Consider the following 21017-nt stretch of genomic DNA (forward strand, 5'->3'; position numbering starts at 1 on the left):
CATAATACTGCTAAATGATATGTCATGCACATTATTTTAGCATGATTGTTTTAAGATTATGAAATAGTATTACATCACGTATGTATTCATGAAAGTTATGTTTATGAAGAACCGAATGTACTACTTTGGTAAGAAATCTGTAAGGGTTCGGATTTTATTTCTTTTAGATTTTATGTTAAGATTTTATTTTTGCTGCCAAAATGAAAAGATATTATGCTATGCATTTATTCTCGCTGGAAAAGGTGTACGATTTTCGACAAGGAAGTTATTACCTTAATGGAAAAGTTATGAAACCTTTTATATTCTTATATTCAACTCTTCTCCTTCCTTGAAAACGACTTTTGGTCTCCAAACTTATTTGTGCTTTTTAGGGTGTCTGAGAGTACGAAAAAATCGAGTGTTAGCCGGGAAAACGTGTGGGTTGGTTTGCTGGGTGGTTTTCTTGTTCGGCGAGTTCTCGAAATCGATTGTGTTGCTGTTTTGGAGGAAGAGTCGAGTGGAAGTTAGCGTCGACATCGGAATCGCTGTGTCGAAGAAGGTAAACCGTCGGAAGCGAAGGAGGAGGACGTCACGTGACCGTCGTCGGAAACAGAGGAGATTGTGTCGTTGGCAGTGGCAACACATCAGATTAGGGTTTTCGTGAGGGTTCGGGCGAAGAAGACGTAGAGTCGGGTCGGGATTCAGCCTTTGAACAAGCCCATGGATGAACACAGGCCCTGTGCGTTTTGGCCCAACACCGACGCTCACCTGCAGCCTCGGTCTCGGCTCCGTACGCGTGCTCTCGGCTTGGCTTGACGTGTATGGTGGCTCGACTCCGTCAAATCTGGCAACTCGGCTTGGCGGCTTAGTTGGTCGGCTCGGCAGCTCGGCATATCGGCTCGGTATCACTAGAATATATCGATCCCAAGGTTTTCGGCCCTTCCGAAGCTGTTTTTGCCCTTAGTATACCATCTGAGGTCAATATGGTTCTTAACCGTCAAAGACAGATTGGGTTGGGAGTTTATTTTGATAAATAGCATGAGATTTAGTTAAGGTATGTTATGAAAGGTTCATAAGTTTTTATGTGGTTATTATAGGACGTATTTAACCATTGGGATTAGCTTGTTGTGAGTGACTTCGACCAAGGCCATCGAGGTAAGTGACCTTACTGTTGGAGTTAGCTTACTACGTGTTGTATGATGGTGCGTGCCCTGTGGCCCCTTCATGCACCATATTTATTGTGATAACTATATGATGTATGAATTATGTAACTGTTTACGCTATGAAAAGTTATGGATGATGTTGACTGTTGATTGTTTATGCTATGAAAAGATGGTTGATCTGCTAGTATTATGTCATGAAAAATGTTGATTGATGCCATGGATACACGTAGTATTATCGAGTCATGTCATGAAATGCTTATGCAACTGGAATGTACTTTCATATTATGTAATATGTCATGTAATGTAAGTCATGTGAGATGTCATATAATGTAAGAAATGTATATGCGATGTTAGAAATGCTTATGTAATGTCATGTTAGATATGTTAAGGGACCTCATGCATATATGTATGTCACGTGCATCGGGATTCTTCCCCTTTATGATACGAAAGAATGAATTACGATATCGATGTTCGCCATGATATCATGCGAGCCCTTTTCTGTTCTGTGGTGTCGGCAACGTATAACACGTTGTGCCCGACCAAGCCAGTCTTAGGGGGTATTTATATGAGCCCACCTGGTGGGTCCATGTACGCGTACATGGGCTGTGTGTGAAGGAGTACCAGACTATTGGGTTTTATGTTCTTAATCATAGTTTGTAAACAAAAAACATATTTTGTTTTCAATAAAATTATTATTCATGTTTATTCAGTAAAGATTGTTATTGAATAAAGTGAATTTTACGATCATTAATCTAAATCTAATAAACTAAGAACACTCTAGCTATAGTATGATTACTTGAACTATATGTAGAGACATAAGAATGGATCAAGTTCAAGTATATAGTCAAAATGATCTACAGTACTGGGATAAAGTTGAGTACCTTATTTTCAGGACACTATGGATGCAGCCTACTTTTGTATATGATATAAACAATGTGATCACTAAATTGTACATGTGGAGACATGTGAGTGGGGGCTTCCTATGCAATGAGTATTGCATAAGATCGAACCATAAAGAAAGCCACTCTCACTTTATAATGTTGTTTACTGTTGAGACTGATTTTTTCATTCGATGACCTAGGTAACTCGATCTTAATCCTGAGCTAACTATGAACTTCTATTTATTCGGAATTATCCTTAGATTTGCATGGGTGAGAGTGGTCTGAGTTTGTCAACTCAATAAGCCTCCCATTTCAGGGATAAGACTGGGTGAATAGCTAGGGATAAAGGGTGTAAGATGGAATTCACTCCTACTCGCTTTTAGGGATAGTAGAGAGGTTGTTCCCTTAAATACTGACTCCAAGTCTTGAACAAGGGGCCCCGCCCTCTCATTGGCCCGAGAGGGATTCGGTTCGGTGGTTGGACAACAAACCAATTGTTCATTAGAGGATCAGTGGTACTTAAGGAACAAGAAGTAACTTGAGGGGTAAAATGGTAAATTGACCCAGCTCTAGTTACGAACAACCTGTGAAGGATCGACTTACGAATCATAGTTATATCAAATGGACAGAAATATATCTATAGTGAGGGAGTGCAACGATAAGCTATAGTGGAGTGTCCTAGTAGTTAACGAATGTTGGTTAACAAGGTTAATGAGTTTAGCTAGTTAATCTCGGATCGTTGGAGCCCATGATCTGTAGGTCCATTAGGTCCCCCTACTATCTCATATCAGACTAAACCTTAGAACAGTGTGACGAGTGAGTTCGAAGTGTTCGAATTCAAATTAGGGAATATACGATAAATACCGCATTTTGTTTTAATTATGAATTAAACAAAAAGAGAGAATTAGAAATATTTAAATAAGATTTAAATATTTTAATTATGAATAGAGATTCATAATAAATATGTGTCGGAATTGGTTGGGATTGTCATTTGATTTAATGTTAAATATTAATTAAATTGTTTAATTAATCCTTTAATATTATTTTGATTTGAAATTAATTATTTAAATTAATTGTTGAATTAAAATAAAAAAGTCAAAATGTTGACTTCACATCATGTAAAAATCCATGTTTGAGTTAGTGGAATATTGAGTGTCAATATATGGTTTAACCTGAACCAAACTTGCATGTTTGCTAAATAAACCCCACCAATTTAAGTGGAATTTTGAGTGTCAAAATTTGGTAATTTCAAATTTGCATGAACATGTAAATATGACTCAGTGATCAAGGTACATATCAAGGTACATAGAAATTCTTCTTGAAAAACTTTGAGAAATTCTCTCAAAACTCTCTCTTTACATATAATAAATTCCTTTCAAATTTAGTGGATTCCACAATCCCGTTCTAAGGCCGGAGAATAGTAGGGAAGACACTAGTGGGGGTTCGAAACCGGTTCGTGAAGAAAAAGAAATTTAAACTACAAAAGGTTAGTATTCAAACTCATTGAGTTTTAATACTTTTGAACATGCTAGCTAATTTATTATAATTGATGTACTTAGAGTGCCTAAGATCCAAATTGCTTCCGCATGTGTTATATTAACACCATCAATTAGTATGAGAGCAAGTTTTAGGCACTTTATTTACATTAATTTGAGCATGGTGGATACCATTTCATGAATGAAAATTGTGGTAGCTAAAGTGGATGTTTATGGTTTTTGGCATTTTTATGCTTCCATTCGATACAATTATGTAATTGGCCTAATGTGTATGGGCTTTAATGAGTGAAGAAAGATCTGTAATTTTTATTCTAATTTTTATGGAGTCATTAGAGTCCATTTTAGGTTGTAATTGATCGAAAATGGAAGAGATAGCAAGCTGAACCGAAGAAGAAGATGGAAGAAGCGGTTCGGGTGTTTTTCTGCCAGTTGGGGTCCAGTTCAACGTTTTTAAGGGTTGGTTCGGCCATTTTGTGATCCTCAGGAGTGGTTCAAGTTATCTTTAATTATTAATGTAATAATTTAGTTAATTGCTTGCTTTAAAATGCCAAAACCAATCCACTTTAGTGTGTTTAATTAATAATGCATTATGAATGTATGTTTTAATTAAATAGAAAATGTATATACGTAAAGTATGTCATATAGATTTAAAATCCCACCAAAGGCTAAGCATGTTTCATGCATTACAATTATGTTATAAGTGTTATAATGTGTAGTATGCATGTTTAGGGTTCCACGAGTGATAGATATAAATTGTTATATTATTTCATGGAATTGATGATTATATAATTGTTATATAAAGCATGTTAGATGCATGTTATAGGTTATTTTCAATGTCATAAAACGAGATAGACGTTAAAATCTATAACAAAGATAAATGCATGCTTATTTAAGGTTAACAACCATGCACGATCAATTTTAATAGTTAAAATAGGTCGATATCTTGTAAAACTGCGGTTACAAGAAAGCTCATCTAACATGATCTTGTCTAAGGCTAGAGGTACTTAAGTTGATGGTTTACGGAACACCTGCTACTTGGAGATCGGGCTAGTACTTGAGCTTAGTTAGCCTAGTTTTATGAGCATGCGTGAGTGATGTAAGGATTTTTTTTTTTTAAAATGAAAAATCACCTAGACATGATAGGTAAAAATCCAATATAAATGTTATACTTGGAAAAATCACCTAGACTTAGGTTATATTTAATTAGCCGAAATATACCTAAGTAATCAGTATACCCAACCGTCTAAAATACTTAGTGGAAGGAAAAAGGTATATGAGATACATCGTTTTCTTTTTACGCTCTCTGGAACATTCACACAGTGAGATTCATGCTCGACCTTATGTCGCTTTGGGAGCGGCCTCCATTCGGAAGGTATTTGCATGAGTTAATAACAAGGTGAATAGAGAAAGTATTTATAGTAAGTGAGAGAAGGAAGTATATCAACACATCTTATGGTCTCCACCACTAGGTTGCACCGTGAGATTCCCATGTTCCGCCTACATGTTGCCGTAGAGCAACTACCCATTCGGAGGGACGTAACATGTGAGTCAGAACAACGCAAACTCTAGAAATGGATAGAATTTCTTAGGTTCATTCCCAACTTTAGTTTTTTCATTCGATAGTATTGTTGGGGCCGATCTCTGAGGCCTAAAAATAGCGGGTCACACTTACGAAGAATTACTAAGAGTTAGTATATTCTTGACCAAAGTGGTGGTAACTAAAAGAATATAGGAATAAGAGTTATTCTGGGATTAGTGTTTTAAGTCAAGAATGTCTTAGTTTAGTGAATGAGTGATTGACTGCCCCTCGGTAGCAGTTGCTCTAACTCACTAAAGTATCATTGCAAATTAATAATTTTTTAGTAGATTATTACATTTGTTAAATCTGATTGGATTAAAAAGAATTAAGTCAATTCACTACTAGAATTTGTTTTAAATCTCAGCATGTCAAGCTCAATAGTAAAATGACTTGCTTCTGAGAAATTAAACGGCGACAATTACGCAACAAGGAAATCAAACCTAAACACAATACTTGTAAATGATGATTTGAGGTTTATTTTAACTGAGGAATGTCCCCTAAACCCCGGTTCAAATGCAAACCGAACAGTTTGGGATGCATATGATAAAAAGGGTAAGGGGAAAGATAAGATTCCTACTGAATGCAAACGCAAGGTTCAAAATGCAAATAATGGAAAATGTTTCCATTGCAATGAAAACAGGCACGAGAAAAGTCACTGTCCAAAATACCTTGCAGAGAAGAAAGTCGAAAAAGCACAATAAGGTAAATATGATTAGTAGAGTATGATCACTCAACATGGATACTGGATTCAGGGGCAACTAATCATATTTGTTCTTTTTTTTTTTTCTTTAGGAAACTAGTTCTTGGAGAATGCTTGCGGAAGGTGAGGTAACACTCAGGGTTGGAACAGGAGAAGTTGTCTCAGCAAGATCAGTAAGAAATTTAAAGTTGTTTTTTGGAGATAGATTCATTATATTAGATAATGTATTTTTTGTTTCTGGAATGAAAAGAAATCTAATATCTATCTCTTGTTTATTAGAACAATTGTATAAAGTATATTTTGAAATCAATGAAGTGTTCATTTTCAAAAGAGGTATTCATATTTGTTCTGCAAAACTAGAAAACAACTTATATATGTTAAAACCGAGTAAAACAAAAGCTATTTTAAATACCGAGATGTTTAAAACAGCTGAAACTCAAAATAAACGACAAAAAATTTCTCCTAATACCTATCTTTGGCACTTAAGACTAGGCCTCATTAACTAAATAGGATTGGGAGATTGGTTAAGAGAGGACTTCTAAATGAGTTAGAAGACAACTCTTTACCTCCATGTGAGTCATGTCTTGAGGGTAAAATGACTAAATGACATTTTTCCGAAAAAGGTTATAAAGCAAAAGAAACCTTAGAACTCGTGCATACAGATCTCTGTGGTCCAATGAATGTCAAAGCACGAGGAAGGTATGAATATTTCATCAGTTTTATTGATGATTATTCAAGGTATGACTATCTTTACCTAATGCATCACAAGTCGGAAGTTCTTGAAAAGTTCAGAGAGTATAAGGCTGAGGTTGAGAATCTATTAGGAAAAACTATTAAAACACTTCAATCAGATCGAGGTGGAGAGTATATAGACTTAAGATTCCAGGACTATATGATAGAACATGGAATAACGTCTCAACTTTTACCCCCTGGTATACCCCAACAGAACGGTATATCAGAATGGAGAAATAGAACTCTGTTAGACATGGTTCGGTCTATGATGAGTTTCGCTCAATTACCTGATTCGTTTTGGGGATATGCAGTGGAGACTGCTGCATACATTTTGAACATGGTTTCTTCTAAGAGTGTTTCAGAAACACCTTATGAGTTATGGAGAGGGCGTAAAGGTAGTTTACGTCACTTCAGGATTTGGGGATGCCCAGCACATGTGTTGGTGCAAATCCCCAAGAAATTAGAACGTCATTCAAAATTATGTCTATTCGTAGGACACCCCAAAGAGACGAAATGTGGTCTGTTTTATGACACTCAAGAAAATAGAGTCTTTGTATCAACAAACGCTACATTCTTAATGGAAGACCACGTAAGAAATCATCAACCTCGCAGCAAACTAGTATTGAGTGAGATTTCTAAAGAATCTACTAACAAAACAACAAGAGTTGTTGATCAGGCTGGTTCTTCAAAAAGAGTTGTTGATGGAGCTTGCACTTCTAGTCAATCACATCCTTCTCAAGAGTTGAGAATGCCTCGACGTAGTGGGAGGGTTATAACTCAACCCGATCGTTACTTGGGTTTGGCAGAAACATAGGTCATCATACCTGATGATGGCGTTGAGGATCCATTGACCTATAAACAAGTAATGAATGATGAAGATAGAGATTAGTGGATCAAAGCCATGAATCTTGAAATGGAGTCAATGTACTTCAATTCAGTCTGAGAACTTGTAGATCAACCAAATGGGGTAAAACCTATTGGTTGCACATGGATCTACAAGAGGAAACGAGACCAAGCTGGTAATGTACAAACCTTTAAAGCTCGACTTGTAGCAAAGGGTTATACCCAAAGAGAGGGGGTGGGCTATGAAGAAACCTCCTCTTCCGTTGCTATGCTTAAATCGATTAGAATACTCTTGTCTATTGCCACATTTTATGATTATGAAATTTGGCAAATGGATGTCTGTTGGATCGGTATGGCAACCCTAGAGGGGGGGTGAATAGGGTTTTAACGATAAAAGTGTTTAAACGTGATTAATTTTTCTAATGATGAAACTTTTTACAAATAAGTAGAAGATGATAATTACTATAATAAAGTAATTCAAGTCAAAACAATAATTAAGTAGAACATGCAATAAATCACAATAATAATTTTGAAATTAAATAGAAAAGAGTTAGAGAAAATGACACCGTAGTTTTATAGTGGTTCGGTCAAACTCGACCTACTCCACTCCCCAAGCGCCTCTTGGGAATTTGAATAAAGAACTTTCTCGACTCTTTCCACGGATCTGAGCCAAACCGCTACACCGCTCTTTTTACGAGTTCAAGAGCAAACTCAATCTTTTCCATGGCGCAGGATCAAACCGATACAAGTATTTGAGTTTGATAATAACACACCACAACTCTCTCTAAGAGTAGATTTACAATTTGGGATACTCACAACTATTTCCTCACAATACAATAATAATCCCTCTCAAGAATAAGATGAAAAGAAATAAACTTGTAAGCTTGGAGAGAGCAACAAACAATGGAGACTTTGAACAAATGAGGATTGAAGAATGTATGTAAGTTGTGTATTTTAAAATGTGGGGAAGATGAGTTTATATAGAGGAGAAAAGTGGCAAAATGTAGGATTGAATATTGACCATTGAATTGTGTTAGGAATAATGGAAGGTGGAGATTAAAAGTAAATAAATAAAAAAAAAATTCTAAATTCATTTATTTCAAAATTTTAATATAATAGTAATATAATATAATAATAATAAAAAGTTATGTGAGTAACGGTCAAATAAAATTCAAAATTTATTATAAATATAATAATATAATAATAATAAAAACTATGTGAGTAACTACCAAAATTTTAAAATATAATAATATAATAATATAATATAGTAATAATAAAAATCGATGTGAGTAACGGTTAGATTCAAATTTATATTTTGTAAAAATAACTTTATTTAAAAATATAATAATAAGAAAAACTCCACCATTTGTTACTCTCCCAAAATCATAAATGTCATACTTTGATATATTTTGATTTGTCCATCATTTTGATTTTGCTGCCACATCATCACGTCGAGTATGTTGTCTCGACTGTAATTTCTTCGTTTTAGCTCTGATTTGAGTAATTGAAAAGTCGTTGAAATTGTTATTCCCGACCTTATACTGTGGACAGTTCAAAATACTGAAAATAGTTAATAATTAAAAAGTAGGTTTGTTATCATCAAAACATCAATTAATTGATTGAAATTAATTAAAGTGAGATGAAGGGCCAAAAAGTTAACAATGTCAAGACTGCCTTTCTAAACGACAATCTTGAGGAGAGTATCTATATGGCTCAACCAGAGGGGTTCATTGAACAGGATCACGGGTAAAAGGTTTGTAAGTTTAAAAGATCCATTTATGGGTTGAAACAAGCATCTCGATCTTGGAATATAAGGTTTGATACTGCGATCAAATCTTATGGCTTTAAAAAGAATGTTGACGAACCTTGTGTTTATAAGAAGATAGTCAATTCTACAGTAGTTTTCCTAGTGTTGTACGTTGACGATATCCTACTAATTTGGAATGATGTGGGATTTCTGACTGACATTAAGCATTGGCTAGCGACACAATTCCAAATGAAAGATTTGGCAGAGGCTCAATTTTTTCTTGGAATCCAAATTGTTCGAAATCGTAAGAACAAAACACTAGCATTGTCTCAGGTATCGTGCATCGACAAAATGTTGGTTCGATATAAGATGCAGGACTCCAAGAAATGATTATTACCTTTCAGGTATGGAGTTCATGTGTCGAAGGAACAAAGTCCTAAGACACCTCAAGAAGTTGAGGATATGAGACATATTCCCTATGCATCAGCAGTCGGTAGTCTGATGTATGCCTTGTTGTGTACCCGACTCGACATATGCTATGCTATGGGAATTGTTAGCAGATATCAGTCCAATCTGGGACATGCTCATTGGACTGCCGTTAAAAATATCCTCAAGTATCTTAAGAGAACGAGGGACTATATGCTAATGTACGGCGCTAAGGATCTGATCCTTACAGGGTACACTGTCAGATTTTCAGACCGATATCGATTCGAGGAAATCGATATCAGAATTTGTTTACACTCTGAACGGAGGAGTAATAATATGGAGAAGCATAAAGCAAGGTTGCATTGTTGATTCCACCATGGAGGCTGAGTATGTTGCTGCTTGTGAAGCAGCGAAAGAATCAGTATGGCTTAGGAAGTTCTTAGCTGATTTGGAAATCGTTCCAAATATGCATCTACTTATCACTCTTTATTGTGATAATAGTAAAGCAATTGCAAATTCTAAGAACTAAGAAGCCATAAGCGAGGAAAACATATTGAGCGCAAATATCATCTCATAAGGGAGATTGTGCAACGAGAAGATGTGATCGTCACACAGATAGCTTCAGAGCACAACATTGTTGATCCATTTACAAAGCCCCTCACAGCTAAAGTGTTTGAAGGGCACCTAGTGAGTCTAGGACTACAAGTTATGTAATCCAGGGCAAGTGGGAGAAAATGCATGGGTATGTGATGCCGTAGTTCATTGTATTTATGTCTTTCTCTCTACTCAACATTATAAAACCTCACTAGAGTTTTAGTCCAAGTGGGAGTTTGTTGGGTTTTATGTCCTAAAACTCATAGTTTGTAAACAAAAATATATTTTGTTTTCAATAAATTTATTATTGATGTTTATTTAGTAAAGATTGTTATTAAATAAAGTAAATTTTACGATCATTAATCTAAATCTAATAAACTAAGAACACTCTAGCTATAGTATGATTACTTGAACTATATGTAGAGACATAAGAGTGGATCAAGTTCAAGTATATAGTCAAAATGCTCTTATAATACTGGGATAAGATTGAGTACATTATTTTGGGGACATTATGGATGCGACCCACTTTTGTATATGATATAAACAATGTGATTACTAAATTGTACATGTGGAGACATGTGAGTGGGGGTGTCCTATGCAATGAGTATTGCATAAGATCGGACCATAAAGAAAACCACTCTCACTTTATAATGTCGTTTACTGTTGAGACTGATTTTTTTATTTGATGACCTAGGTAACTCGATCTTAATCCTGAGCTATTTATGAACTTCTGTTTATTCAGAATTATCCTTAGATTTGCATGGGTGAGAGTGGCCTGAGTTCGCCGACTCAATAAGCCTCCCATTTTAGGGGTAAGACTGGGTGAATAGCTGGGGATATAGGGTGTAAGATGGAATTCACTCCTACCCGCTTTTAGGGATATTAGAAAGGTTGTTCCCTGAAGTACTGACTCCAGGTCTTGAACAAGGGGCCTCACCCTCTCATTGGCCCGAGAGAGATTCGGTTTGGTGGTTGGACAACAAACAAATTGTTCATTAGAGGATCAGCGGGACTTAAGGAACAAGAAGTAACTTTAGGGTAAAATGGTAAATTGACTCAGCTCTAGTTACGAACAACCTGTGAAAGATCGACTTACGAATCATGGTTATATCAAATGGACAGTAATATATCTATAGTGAGGGGAGTGCAACTACTAGGCTATAGTGGAGTGTCCTGGTAGTTAACGAATGTTGGTTAATGAGTTTAGCCGGTTAATGATCGGTGGAGCCCATGATCTGCAGGTTCATTAGGTCCCCCTGCAAGCTCATATCGGACTAAACCTTAGAATAGTGTGACGAGTGAGTTCGAAGTGTTTGAATTCAAATTAGGAAATATACGCTAAATATATACGATATATTTAACCGTATTTTGTTTTAATTATGAATTAAACAAAAAAAAAATTAGAGATATTTAAATAAGATTTAAATATTTTTAATTATGAATATTCATTATAAATGTGTGCCGGAATTGATTGGGAATGACATTTGATTTACTGTTAAATATTAATTAAATTGTTTAATTAATTATTTAATATTCTTTTGATTTGAAATTAATTATTTAAATTAATTGTTGAATTAAAATAATTAACTTCACTTGATGGAGAAATGCATGTTTGAGTTAGTGGAATATTGAGTGTCAATATATGGTTTAACCAAATTTGCATGTTTGCCAAGTAATCTCACAAATTTGAGTGAAATTTTGAGGGTACAAATTTGGTAATCTCAAATATGTAAATATAAATAGAGTGATCGAGTTATATGAAAAAGAGTGAACGATCTGATATGTTAAGTATATTAAAAAACATAGTGATTGCATTAACATTCTCCCTTGGGTTCACTCAAGTTGTGATGGATAATATGGTTTTTCATCTCAACTCTTGTTTCATTTTAAAATTTAATAGCCATAAGCTAGATTTAAAATGGAAAAAAGAAAGCAATTAACTCTCTTAGCCACGAGTGGATGGGTGTGTTCCATTGGATGGTTAGAAACTTCCCCTGAAAAACATTTAAAATGGAAAAAAGAGAGAAATTTTCATTATTAAACAAAATTCTGTTGGGAGAAGTATAACATGAACTCTTGTTGGAAAATTTGTTACTTCTTTTTCTGTAATTTTGCTTACTTAACAATGACATGTACACTTTTTATATGTTTTTGTCTTGTTTCATTACATAATAACGTTGAAAAAACTCTTGAAATTATTTACTCCACCATATTTTTCAACACTTTTTACTTGGGTAAATACAAGTCCGCTATTTTGTATCAGTCGAGAGAAAGAACAACAGAACAACAAACCGTTCATCTAGAACATAGAAGATATTGATACCTTATTATTTTAATATGTTTAGTATTAGTAGACTTGATTTTGTAGAAATCAAAAGGCGTAGCTTATGAAATTTATTTTGTTTTTGGTGGAAATGATATTGATTTAAAATTTTTGGAAGGGTAACGAATTTGATGTTCTTCCATAGACCTAGTTGAATACTTTATTTTGTAACGTGTAAGTAAATTCTGAAATTTCAATCTTGATATGTGAAATGAATATTATTTCATGTGTGAATTTATCCCCGAGCAAATTATATTAAAAAACATTGTTGAAAAAAAAGTTTAGACAATAGAAAATAAATGCTATCAAACGTGCATTACGATAATTATAGTAAAGAAAATCGTTTTGGTCCAGCATCCTTCATTGAAATTGCTTAGAATGATGTTCTCCCTTGATCTGGATTTTTAAAAGATCAAAACTGATAAAAAATCGAAGAAGAACCAAAGGTATGATTTATGAATTCTTGAATACCATTTTCTCATATATTTGAGCGTTTAGGTATTTGAATACTTATGAAAGGTTCCTATGGCTTAGGAGATTATTTTGAACGAATCATTTAAGGAAGTCAAGAGACAAAATGCTTGGAAGATATGTTTACAATGAAGGTCCAATAATGGTAAGAATTAAGAAATATCTCTTTTTTCACCGCTGACAAAATTGAATGAAATTAATTTTTTTGGATTACTTGATTGAACTTCCTCAAGTAATACTTATAGGAATCGGCATGAAATGCTAGCATGTGAACATACTTCTACTTAGGGGGGTTAGAATATGCATGATTAAGAATATATAAGAACAATTTTGGATAAGAATGCATCGTATGTTTAGGAAAATTATGAGAATGTCACTTTGATGAGATTGTAGGGTGCATGTTATTTTAATGTCTTCACTATGCTAGAAAAGATTATGAGATGTTGTTATTTGTACTCCAAGTGATTGATGGATGTAATCTCCATGTTGAGCTTGGCTAAATGTTTAGATAATGTATATCGTGTTTTGGGTGATTGATAGAATTATATCCCTGACCAAGCATACATGAAAATATAGGATAGGTTCAGGTGATTTATTGTGGCATAGTTACCTACATTGAGTTAAGATTAGAGGGTTAGAGTTTGACTTGTTAAATGATGACCTAGGTTAGAATGCCTCCAGTAGATCGAATACTTTAGAATTGTGAGTGACGATCAGGAGTCTAGACCATGGTGCTCCTAGACCCAGATAAATCAAGGAGTTAGTGTAAAGAGTCGATATTTTAAGTCACTTACACGTCCTAAGAACCTAGTAGACCTCCACAACACCTAGAAATGACTAAGGTAGCTATCTAGAGTACTAGAGTGTGAATGGTATCACTAAAGTCTTTGTCACCCTTTCCATTCCGATACCCCAATAATGTTATCAACGACCTGATCACCCCCTCTCCAATCAAGCGATATGCCAACAGGAAGGGTCTCTAGTTAACCTTACCCAACAATGTTTAGAGAGAGAAACTATACTGTCTTACGATATATGATGAGGTTGCGCCTCAACCAAGGACGTCCGTCATTCACTACCTAGATGAAATAAGTTATCTAAGTCTAAGTATAGAAAAATTGAGCAATCTACATAGACCCCACGGAGTAAGAGTCAAATGAAAGAACCACTTAAAACTCCAAGACTTTCCTAGAAATTCAGATACCTATAGAGATTAGGCATGAACTTCTTAGAGCCGAGAAGAAAGCTAGTCTTATCTATCGCGATAAGGATGTAATGAAAGTCTACAAGTAGGATGCTTACAGACTATTTTTTGTCCTTGCCCCATTTTTCATCCTTTTTTTTCCAAGTGACTCATGACCACTAGTTGACGTAAAAGAGTGTTTGAGAGCCGTACAATTACATAGTGGGATCGTCTCAGGATGTCAGTCTTATATGTATATTTTGCATCCTTAATATTTTATTTAAAATTGTACCCCAAATCTATTCTTAGTTTGTAATAAACTTATAAAAACATCTATTTATAATTTCAAATTGTGCAAAACTTTACTTTTATTTTATTTACTTTTGCAGTCACCGTCCAAGATTCAAAGTCTCGAAAACTCGGTTGTGACATTTTATTTGTTAAATTAAGTACCTTTTGTGAATTTATGCTACTATATACTCAACTCTCTTATAATAGTTCATGCATATATATATTTTTTTTAATGAATTGAAATCGGTAAATAAAATATCAATTATAATAGTCAAATTTTCTAGTTACGGATTACTGAACTAAAAACAAATTTCTTATTTTGTAATTGGTATATAAGATTTAAGTAACATTAGATTGAGTGTGTGAATTGTGCGACTCTAACAGTTCATACATGATGATGTCATACTATCCAATCATATAATAAGATGAGGTAGTGCCTCTAAGGATATCAATCATTCATTGTCATGGTAATGTAGAATGACTAAGTCTAAGAATACCCAGAGTTGACATACGTCGTCTAGTAGATCCACAATGCAAAATCCAAGTGAACAACTTTCATACCTCGATTGAGTTTTGATAAGCAAAAGAACTACTCGAAACTTCAAGTTGTCCCCAAAAGCTCAAATAGCCGTAGAATTAGGCCCAAATTTCATAGAGTCAAGAGAATGGTTTAAAATGGTATCCCGATCCCTAGACTTTGCTTACAAAAGAAAATACAAAAATTACGAAAGCGTCTAGTAGTTGGATGTTAATTGATAAAATATGAGAGTTCCTCAACTGTAAATATCAAAAAGATTTAATGCATCAAACAGCAATAATTGAAAATGTTTAAAACTGCTTAAAACTTACAAAATTCATTACTTCAACTTCCAATTTTCAACCAATTCATTTATATACAATTCAAGCTTGCTTTCACAATGATATTTGGCCACTTTTTGTCCCCACCCAACCACTTTCTTTTATTTCACTATGGTTGGGACTTGTTTTGTACTTGAAGCAAAATACATTGCTAGTTTATATTATTTAACTTCAAAAAGTTTCTACAATAACATTCCCCCTATCGATATCCTTCAATATCGAAAAAAGTTCTATTGATTCTTCAATTAACATCAACATCTACGACTTGGATCAATTTTCCTTCAACATAACAGCCCAAGCCTATCATGAACAGATTTGTCCTTTTTGGGCTTTTGCTTCAAAGTTTTTAAAATGTGTCTAGTAAGATTTTTCACACCCTCATAAACAATGTTCCATTCTATTGTCCTATTTGGGTTTTTGCTTTCGGACTTTCTGTCAAGGTTTTTAAAACACATCTCTTAGGGAAGGTTTGCACACTCTTATAAAGAATGTTTCGTTCTCCACCCGAACCGATGCGAGATCTCACACAGTACCGAGTCAATATAGAATAAGAAGAAAGTAAAGTTGAAAAGAGTTGTACACTTTACAAATGGAAAGATGTAGTAGTGTACAAAGAACTCAATTTTTTTGGCGTTCAAATAGTAAGAAGAAGAAGAAGAAGAAGAGGATGAAGAAAAACAAACCCCATTTGATGAAATGATGCAAATGATGGAGAAGGGAAACAACAAGGGTTCTTTACCCAAATCCTTTCACCTTCCCAGAAAAAATAAAAGAAAAAGATTTGTCCTTAAAATCTAAAAACTTGCCTAAATAATAAAACTAAAGCTATAATTACGTACCTGGCACTGGAATCTTTGCCTATGATCTTTCCAGCTTTGCAAGCCAGCCTCTCTTCCCTCACAAAAAAAAGAAACATAAGACAAATGACAGACTGGCTACACCTCACTGTCCTACACACAAATTCACCTTCCCTTAGTAGGTGATCACTATGAACACAACCCACAAAAACTTTGGGCCAACTTTGACTCATTAACACAGCTACGAGGGTGGACTTCAGTTTGTTTAGTCCAACATTTTTTGAATCAGGAGGCTCCACCATATGGACCCTTTCTGATTTTGTCGATGACGACGATGACGATGTGGGGGCTTCGGGTTTTGGTTATGGTCTCGTTGCTTGTTGCACTCCAAAGGACCACATTATGTATTTACCAAGGACTAGAAACAAGTTAACCAAGTTCGTTCAGTTTACGTTGCATCTTCGGAGTTTAAAACGAAATAATGCGAAGGATTCGTAAGGCTTCTTTTACCTGTTGTGTTGTATGAATCGTGATCATGCTAGGACAGTGTCTCCCATGTTCTTCAAATGGAGATCGACGCTCCTTAGATCGCGGAGATGCTGTAAGATCTCTTGGAGAAGCTCTATGCCTTTGTCTCCTTTTTTTAGGGAGCCAATGCAATGCTTTAGAAACTCCCTATCTGCTTCGAGTGCTTGTAATCTCTCGTACACGTGATCGACCTGTTCCTCAACAGCAACCCTCCTGAATTCTGTATCGAATTTGTTGACAGAAATGGAGTCGAAAACTTGTTCTTCTCTGTTTGTTACGTCTTCAATATCGGCATCGACTGCATCGTTGAAAAGGGGAAGAAGTCGTTTGGCTTTCGTGCTCATCGCTCTTCTCTCGGGATAATGTTTTCCGTTCAAATGGTGACCGTTTTCGAATCCGTTTGTTTCAGTGGTATAATCCGAGTTCTTATGGTAGCCATTACCATTCTGTTCACAATAATGTACAACGTCTTCTAATTGTTGTTCTTCATCACTTAAAGTGAAGAGCTTCTCTTCCAACATCTTCAGCTCCTCAAGAATGGACAGCCTTTCTTCCTCGAAGTTCGCCATGGTTTCGTCCAAATAAAGGACTGCCTCAGCCGGGGTGTTTTGATTCTCCGTTTCTTGGTTAGAACATAAATCTTCGTCTTTCTTTGCTTCGGTGTTCAAATCGATCGATAGCCCATCGCTATCATCGGCATTGCTACAAGAAACCGAAGAATGTCTACTTTGGAAGCTACCTTCTTTTCTGTTCCTTAACAATGCTATTTTCTCTTTAGCTTCATAATCTTGAAGCTTTTTACGGTAAACTTCGAGTTCTTTCTCGAGTTCTTGCTTTTCCTTTTCCCTCTTTACGACGAGCTCGTTCAAAAGCTGTAAAGCTTCCTGGTCATACTCGGATTGCTCCTCCATCATTCTTTGGTACTGCAAAGCTTCCATTTGCATGCTTGCTTTCTCCTCTTGAAGCCTATTGATCATTGCCATTGTCTGGTTGGCTGCTATGGCTGAAGCACTTCTCTCTTCTTCTAGCTCTGCATATAACGCATTCAATGCCTTTCTTTCCGTTCTCAACGCCGACTTCAACTTCTCAATCGTCAATACTCCATCCCCGCTTTCGGTCTCGCTTATGATGCTTCCATCCAACGACTCTTCCGTTCCAGATTCCTTTCTGTCGAGTAATAGCAGCTTCTTGTGTAGCTGATGGAAACTATCCATTGAAGTGGGTGTATCAGGAACTTTATCTTCTTCTTCATTCTCATTGAGCTCAGAACTCGACGGTTTGTGATCGTCCAACGGTTGAGAACTCGTTTCCACGGACAAGATCTTGAACTCTACCTCTTCGTTAGCTTCCTCGACTTCCTCGTCGAGCTCAGATTTACGAGCTTTGTTAGAATCTAAATGTGGAATGCAGCAAAATACTAATGATCAGAATTAGCTAAACTCTTGATATGATATGGGAAAAGAAAGCAAAGTATGCTACCTTGCATAGTGTCAAATTCCAATGATGAACTTGGGGAAGGATCTTCTTGTGCATCAGAATGTGGAGGAAGGTCGGTTTGAGTTTGAATGTCGCCGATGGGATCGTGATCGGGACGATCGGGAATATTCGTCCCCATCAAAATCTCTACATCAAGTTCATCATTCCACATGTGTAAATCTACTTATTTATTGAAACAAGAACAAAAACAAGCATAGAAAGTACTCAGCAAACATTTGATCTTCAAAGAAAACATTATCATAATCCATCGAAGAATAGTACCTTGATGAAGATCTGAGTCTGGCTCTCTCGTTGCCACTACCAATTCTTCAAGGCCTTCTTTATGAGCATCAATGGAAGCCTCAGCTTGTTCTTCTTTTTCTCCTCTCATTGACGGATCTTCATAGCCAGAGGGGCTTCTGCTACTCTCCTCCACATCCATGGCTTCCACCTCTGCAACATCCCAATCTTGATTCACAAAGTGGGAGCCAAAATCCAAAACGACATCTTCATTCCCACAATCCTCTTGTCCTTGTTCCTCATCTTTCACTTGGCTAAGGATGTTGTCGTTGTCGTTGTCGTTGTTGTGGTCGTCCTCAGAGGCCGAAAAGTTGATCAAATCGACTGGAATAAGCCGCCGATCGTCGCCCCGGTCAATGTAGAACTCAAGATGATTTGGAGAAATCTCAGCCAATTCATCCTCTTTCTCAGAACCAACTTGAACTGATTTCTGATTACAAGAGCTCAGATCTTCAACTCTATCGTCATCCTCATGAACCGCTGAATCTTTACAGCCACAGCCACAAACAGAGCAAGTGGAGTTCTTCTCAGCCTCTTCCTCGCCGGAAACGTTGGAGATTTCCCTGTCTCCGACGACATCTTCCGAGTGAACATCAATTTCCGCCTCAGAAATAAAATCCCCCTTCTGGGCATAATCCAAATCCCCCCAATTGGGCTTAATCAAAATACAAGGAGAAAACAAACGATTCTTCAAGCTCTCCCCACAGCAAGAACAGCTCTTCAAACCCTCCTTCTCATCACCAAAAAAGGGAAAGCTCTTAGGAATCTGATAGAACTCGTCGGACTTAGAAGAAGACGAGCAATCCTCGCACAAATCTCGAAACTCAGTGAGTTTCCGATGATTCGAACAGTAACCCAGATTAGAAATCTCCATGGAATGAGCTTCACAAAGAAGATCTCTGTAAGAACGCTTTGTCCCAGGCTCGAACACATGGTCCACTCTGGAACACCACAAACAGGGGCGCTTCAGCCCAAACCACTCTGCAAATTTAACGATCAGGTAAGAGAAAAGGGCTTGAAGAAGAAGAAGAAAGATGAGAACCCATTCGAGAAGAGCGTAGACTAAAATAAGGGTGAACTTGTTGGAGTTTCGGTGCAAGATGGTGGCAAATTTGTTGGCGGCCATGGATGGTGGAGTTTTGTGTTTGTTGTATGGTGGGTATGTACAGAGGAGGCAAAAGGGAGGGATTTTTGCAGAAGGGGAGATTAAAAATTTGATCTTTTTTGCAGAAAAATGGTGCGAAACTGAGAGGAAGGAGAGAGAGAGAGACAAGCAGAAGAAGAAGAAAAGAGAGGGAAGGAAGGTAATGGGGAAATTGTTTTATTTAGAATAAACAAAAAAGTTGAATCACACCCAATTCATTATTTTCAGCTAATTGGAAAATTAATGTATAAACAAATAATTCATATTCTTTAATCAATTTGTTTATTGAATTTGAATCATAAATATTATTTACTAAGCTATACATGAGTTTAGAAATGTATTTAATAGTTTATTCACGGTGCATATTAATTATAATTAATTAATAAAAATTACTAAATTTTTTTTTGGAAAGTATTGATTTATTTATAATAGAAAATATATGAATTTAAAAATAAATGAGGAGCCAAATATTTTCATTAAAAAATTTAAAAAAACAATTCTTCAAAGATGCGTTTGTGTTAAAAAAATTATTCTAAAATTAATTTTCACATTATTATTATTATTATTATTATTATTATTATTATTATTATTATTATTATTATTATTATATTATTTTGTTGTAGAAAAGTAAATGTGTATGAGGTTAATGATAACGGCTCCACAGCTTTTTATTTTTCTTAAAAATATTTAATATTAACAAAAAAAAAAAAAAAAAAAAAAAAAAAAAAAAAAAAAAAAGAGAGAGCTTTGGACAAAATGGGTGGCCCACCAACCATACCCATGAGTTGGTGGGCCATTGTCAAAGTAATGTGTGGGCCCTCTTCAAGGATGCCGGACGCTCACTTCATCATGCCGATTAAGATCTCTTTTAATAAAATTAATTTTTTTTATTTTTTATTTTTCTATGGTACGAAAATATTCCTTTTTGTAGGATTTTTGTTTTCTTTTTTCTTTTTTTTTTTTTTCGATCTCTTCAGAATTATTGGAATCTTATGCGTAAAAGTATGATAAACCACATTTATAGATTTAGGTTTTAAGAAAATTGACTAAAGAATCGAATTTCGATTGTCTCATCTAAAGGGTTTAATATATGTGCTTAAAACGGGATAATACTTTTCTTATATATAAAAAAAATTATTAGGATCGAATAAAAATTGAGATGCCAGGAACACAACAAAATGTCTTAATGGGTAATTACATGATTTCTTAGTATGTATTTGTCACAACATCATTGAAGGTTATTAACTTTCGAAGATCTTGATGGGTAATTGCATAATCGCTTAACTTGTAATTACTATAATGTCATTTAGAATTATTTACTTCTTATGATCTTATAATTTTAATGGCTATTTATAGGATCATTTAACATATAATTACTACCATGTCAACTTCGAGGGCTCACTACATAATATACTTTATTTAAATAAACGAAAGTATTTTAGATGCCATAAATCATTAACACGTTTTATCAACCCAAATTCAACAAATCATCATATTTCAGCCATG

The 21017-nt window shown here is 35.3% G+C and overlaps 1 protein-coding gene across 3 annotated transcripts; it reads right to left on the minus strand.

Moving 5' to 3' along the window:
* Window positions 1–15934: 15934 nt before the first annotated feature.
* Window positions 15935–19678, minus strand: LOC111809430 (myosin-binding protein 2). Of its 3 annotated transcripts, none has more exons than XM_023695891.2 (4): window positions 18350–19678; window positions 18071–18250; window positions 16574–17984; window positions 15935–16481 (listed from the first exon to the last, which is right to left on the minus strand). In XM_023695891.2, exons 1-3 carry the CDS (start codon window positions 19491–19493, stop codon window positions 16597–16599), a joined length of 2712 nt encoding a protein of 903 aa, XP_023551659.2. In that variant the 5' UTR covers window positions 19494–19678; the 3' UTR covers window positions 15935–16481; window positions 16574–16596. The 3 variants fall into 3 exon arrangements, with proteins under 3 accessions (XP_023551659.2, XP_086973136.1, XP_086973135.1); XM_087117010.1 differs by having other exon boundaries at window positions 18071–18214; window positions 18350–19677; XM_087117009.1 differs by having other exon boundaries at window positions 18071–18247; window positions 18350–19677.
* Window positions 19679–21017: the final 1339 nt, after the last annotated feature.

The sequence above is a fragment of the Cucurbita pepo genome, chromosome 13 (genome assembly GCF_057944985.1).
Source record: "Cucurbita pepo subsp. pepo isolate OVF chromosome 13, ASM5794498v1, whole genome shotgun sequence".
Lineage (NCBI taxonomy): Eukaryota > Viridiplantae > Streptophyta > Magnoliopsida > Cucurbitales > Cucurbitaceae > Cucurbita > Cucurbita pepo.

Coding starts and splice junctions, on each gene's coding strand:
- LOC111809430 (XM_023695891.2), bottom strand. CDS start 19,493: ATGGCCGCCAACAAATTTGCCACCATCTTGCACCGAAACTCCAACAAG. Junction 18,251..18,349: donor AGACTCAGATCTTCATCAAG/GTACTATTCTTC, acceptor TCAATAAATAAG/TAGATTTACACATGTGGAAT. Junction 17,985..18,070: donor GGAATTTGACACTATGCAAG/GTAGCATACTTT, acceptor TTCCACATTTAG/ATTCTAACAAAGCTCGTAAA.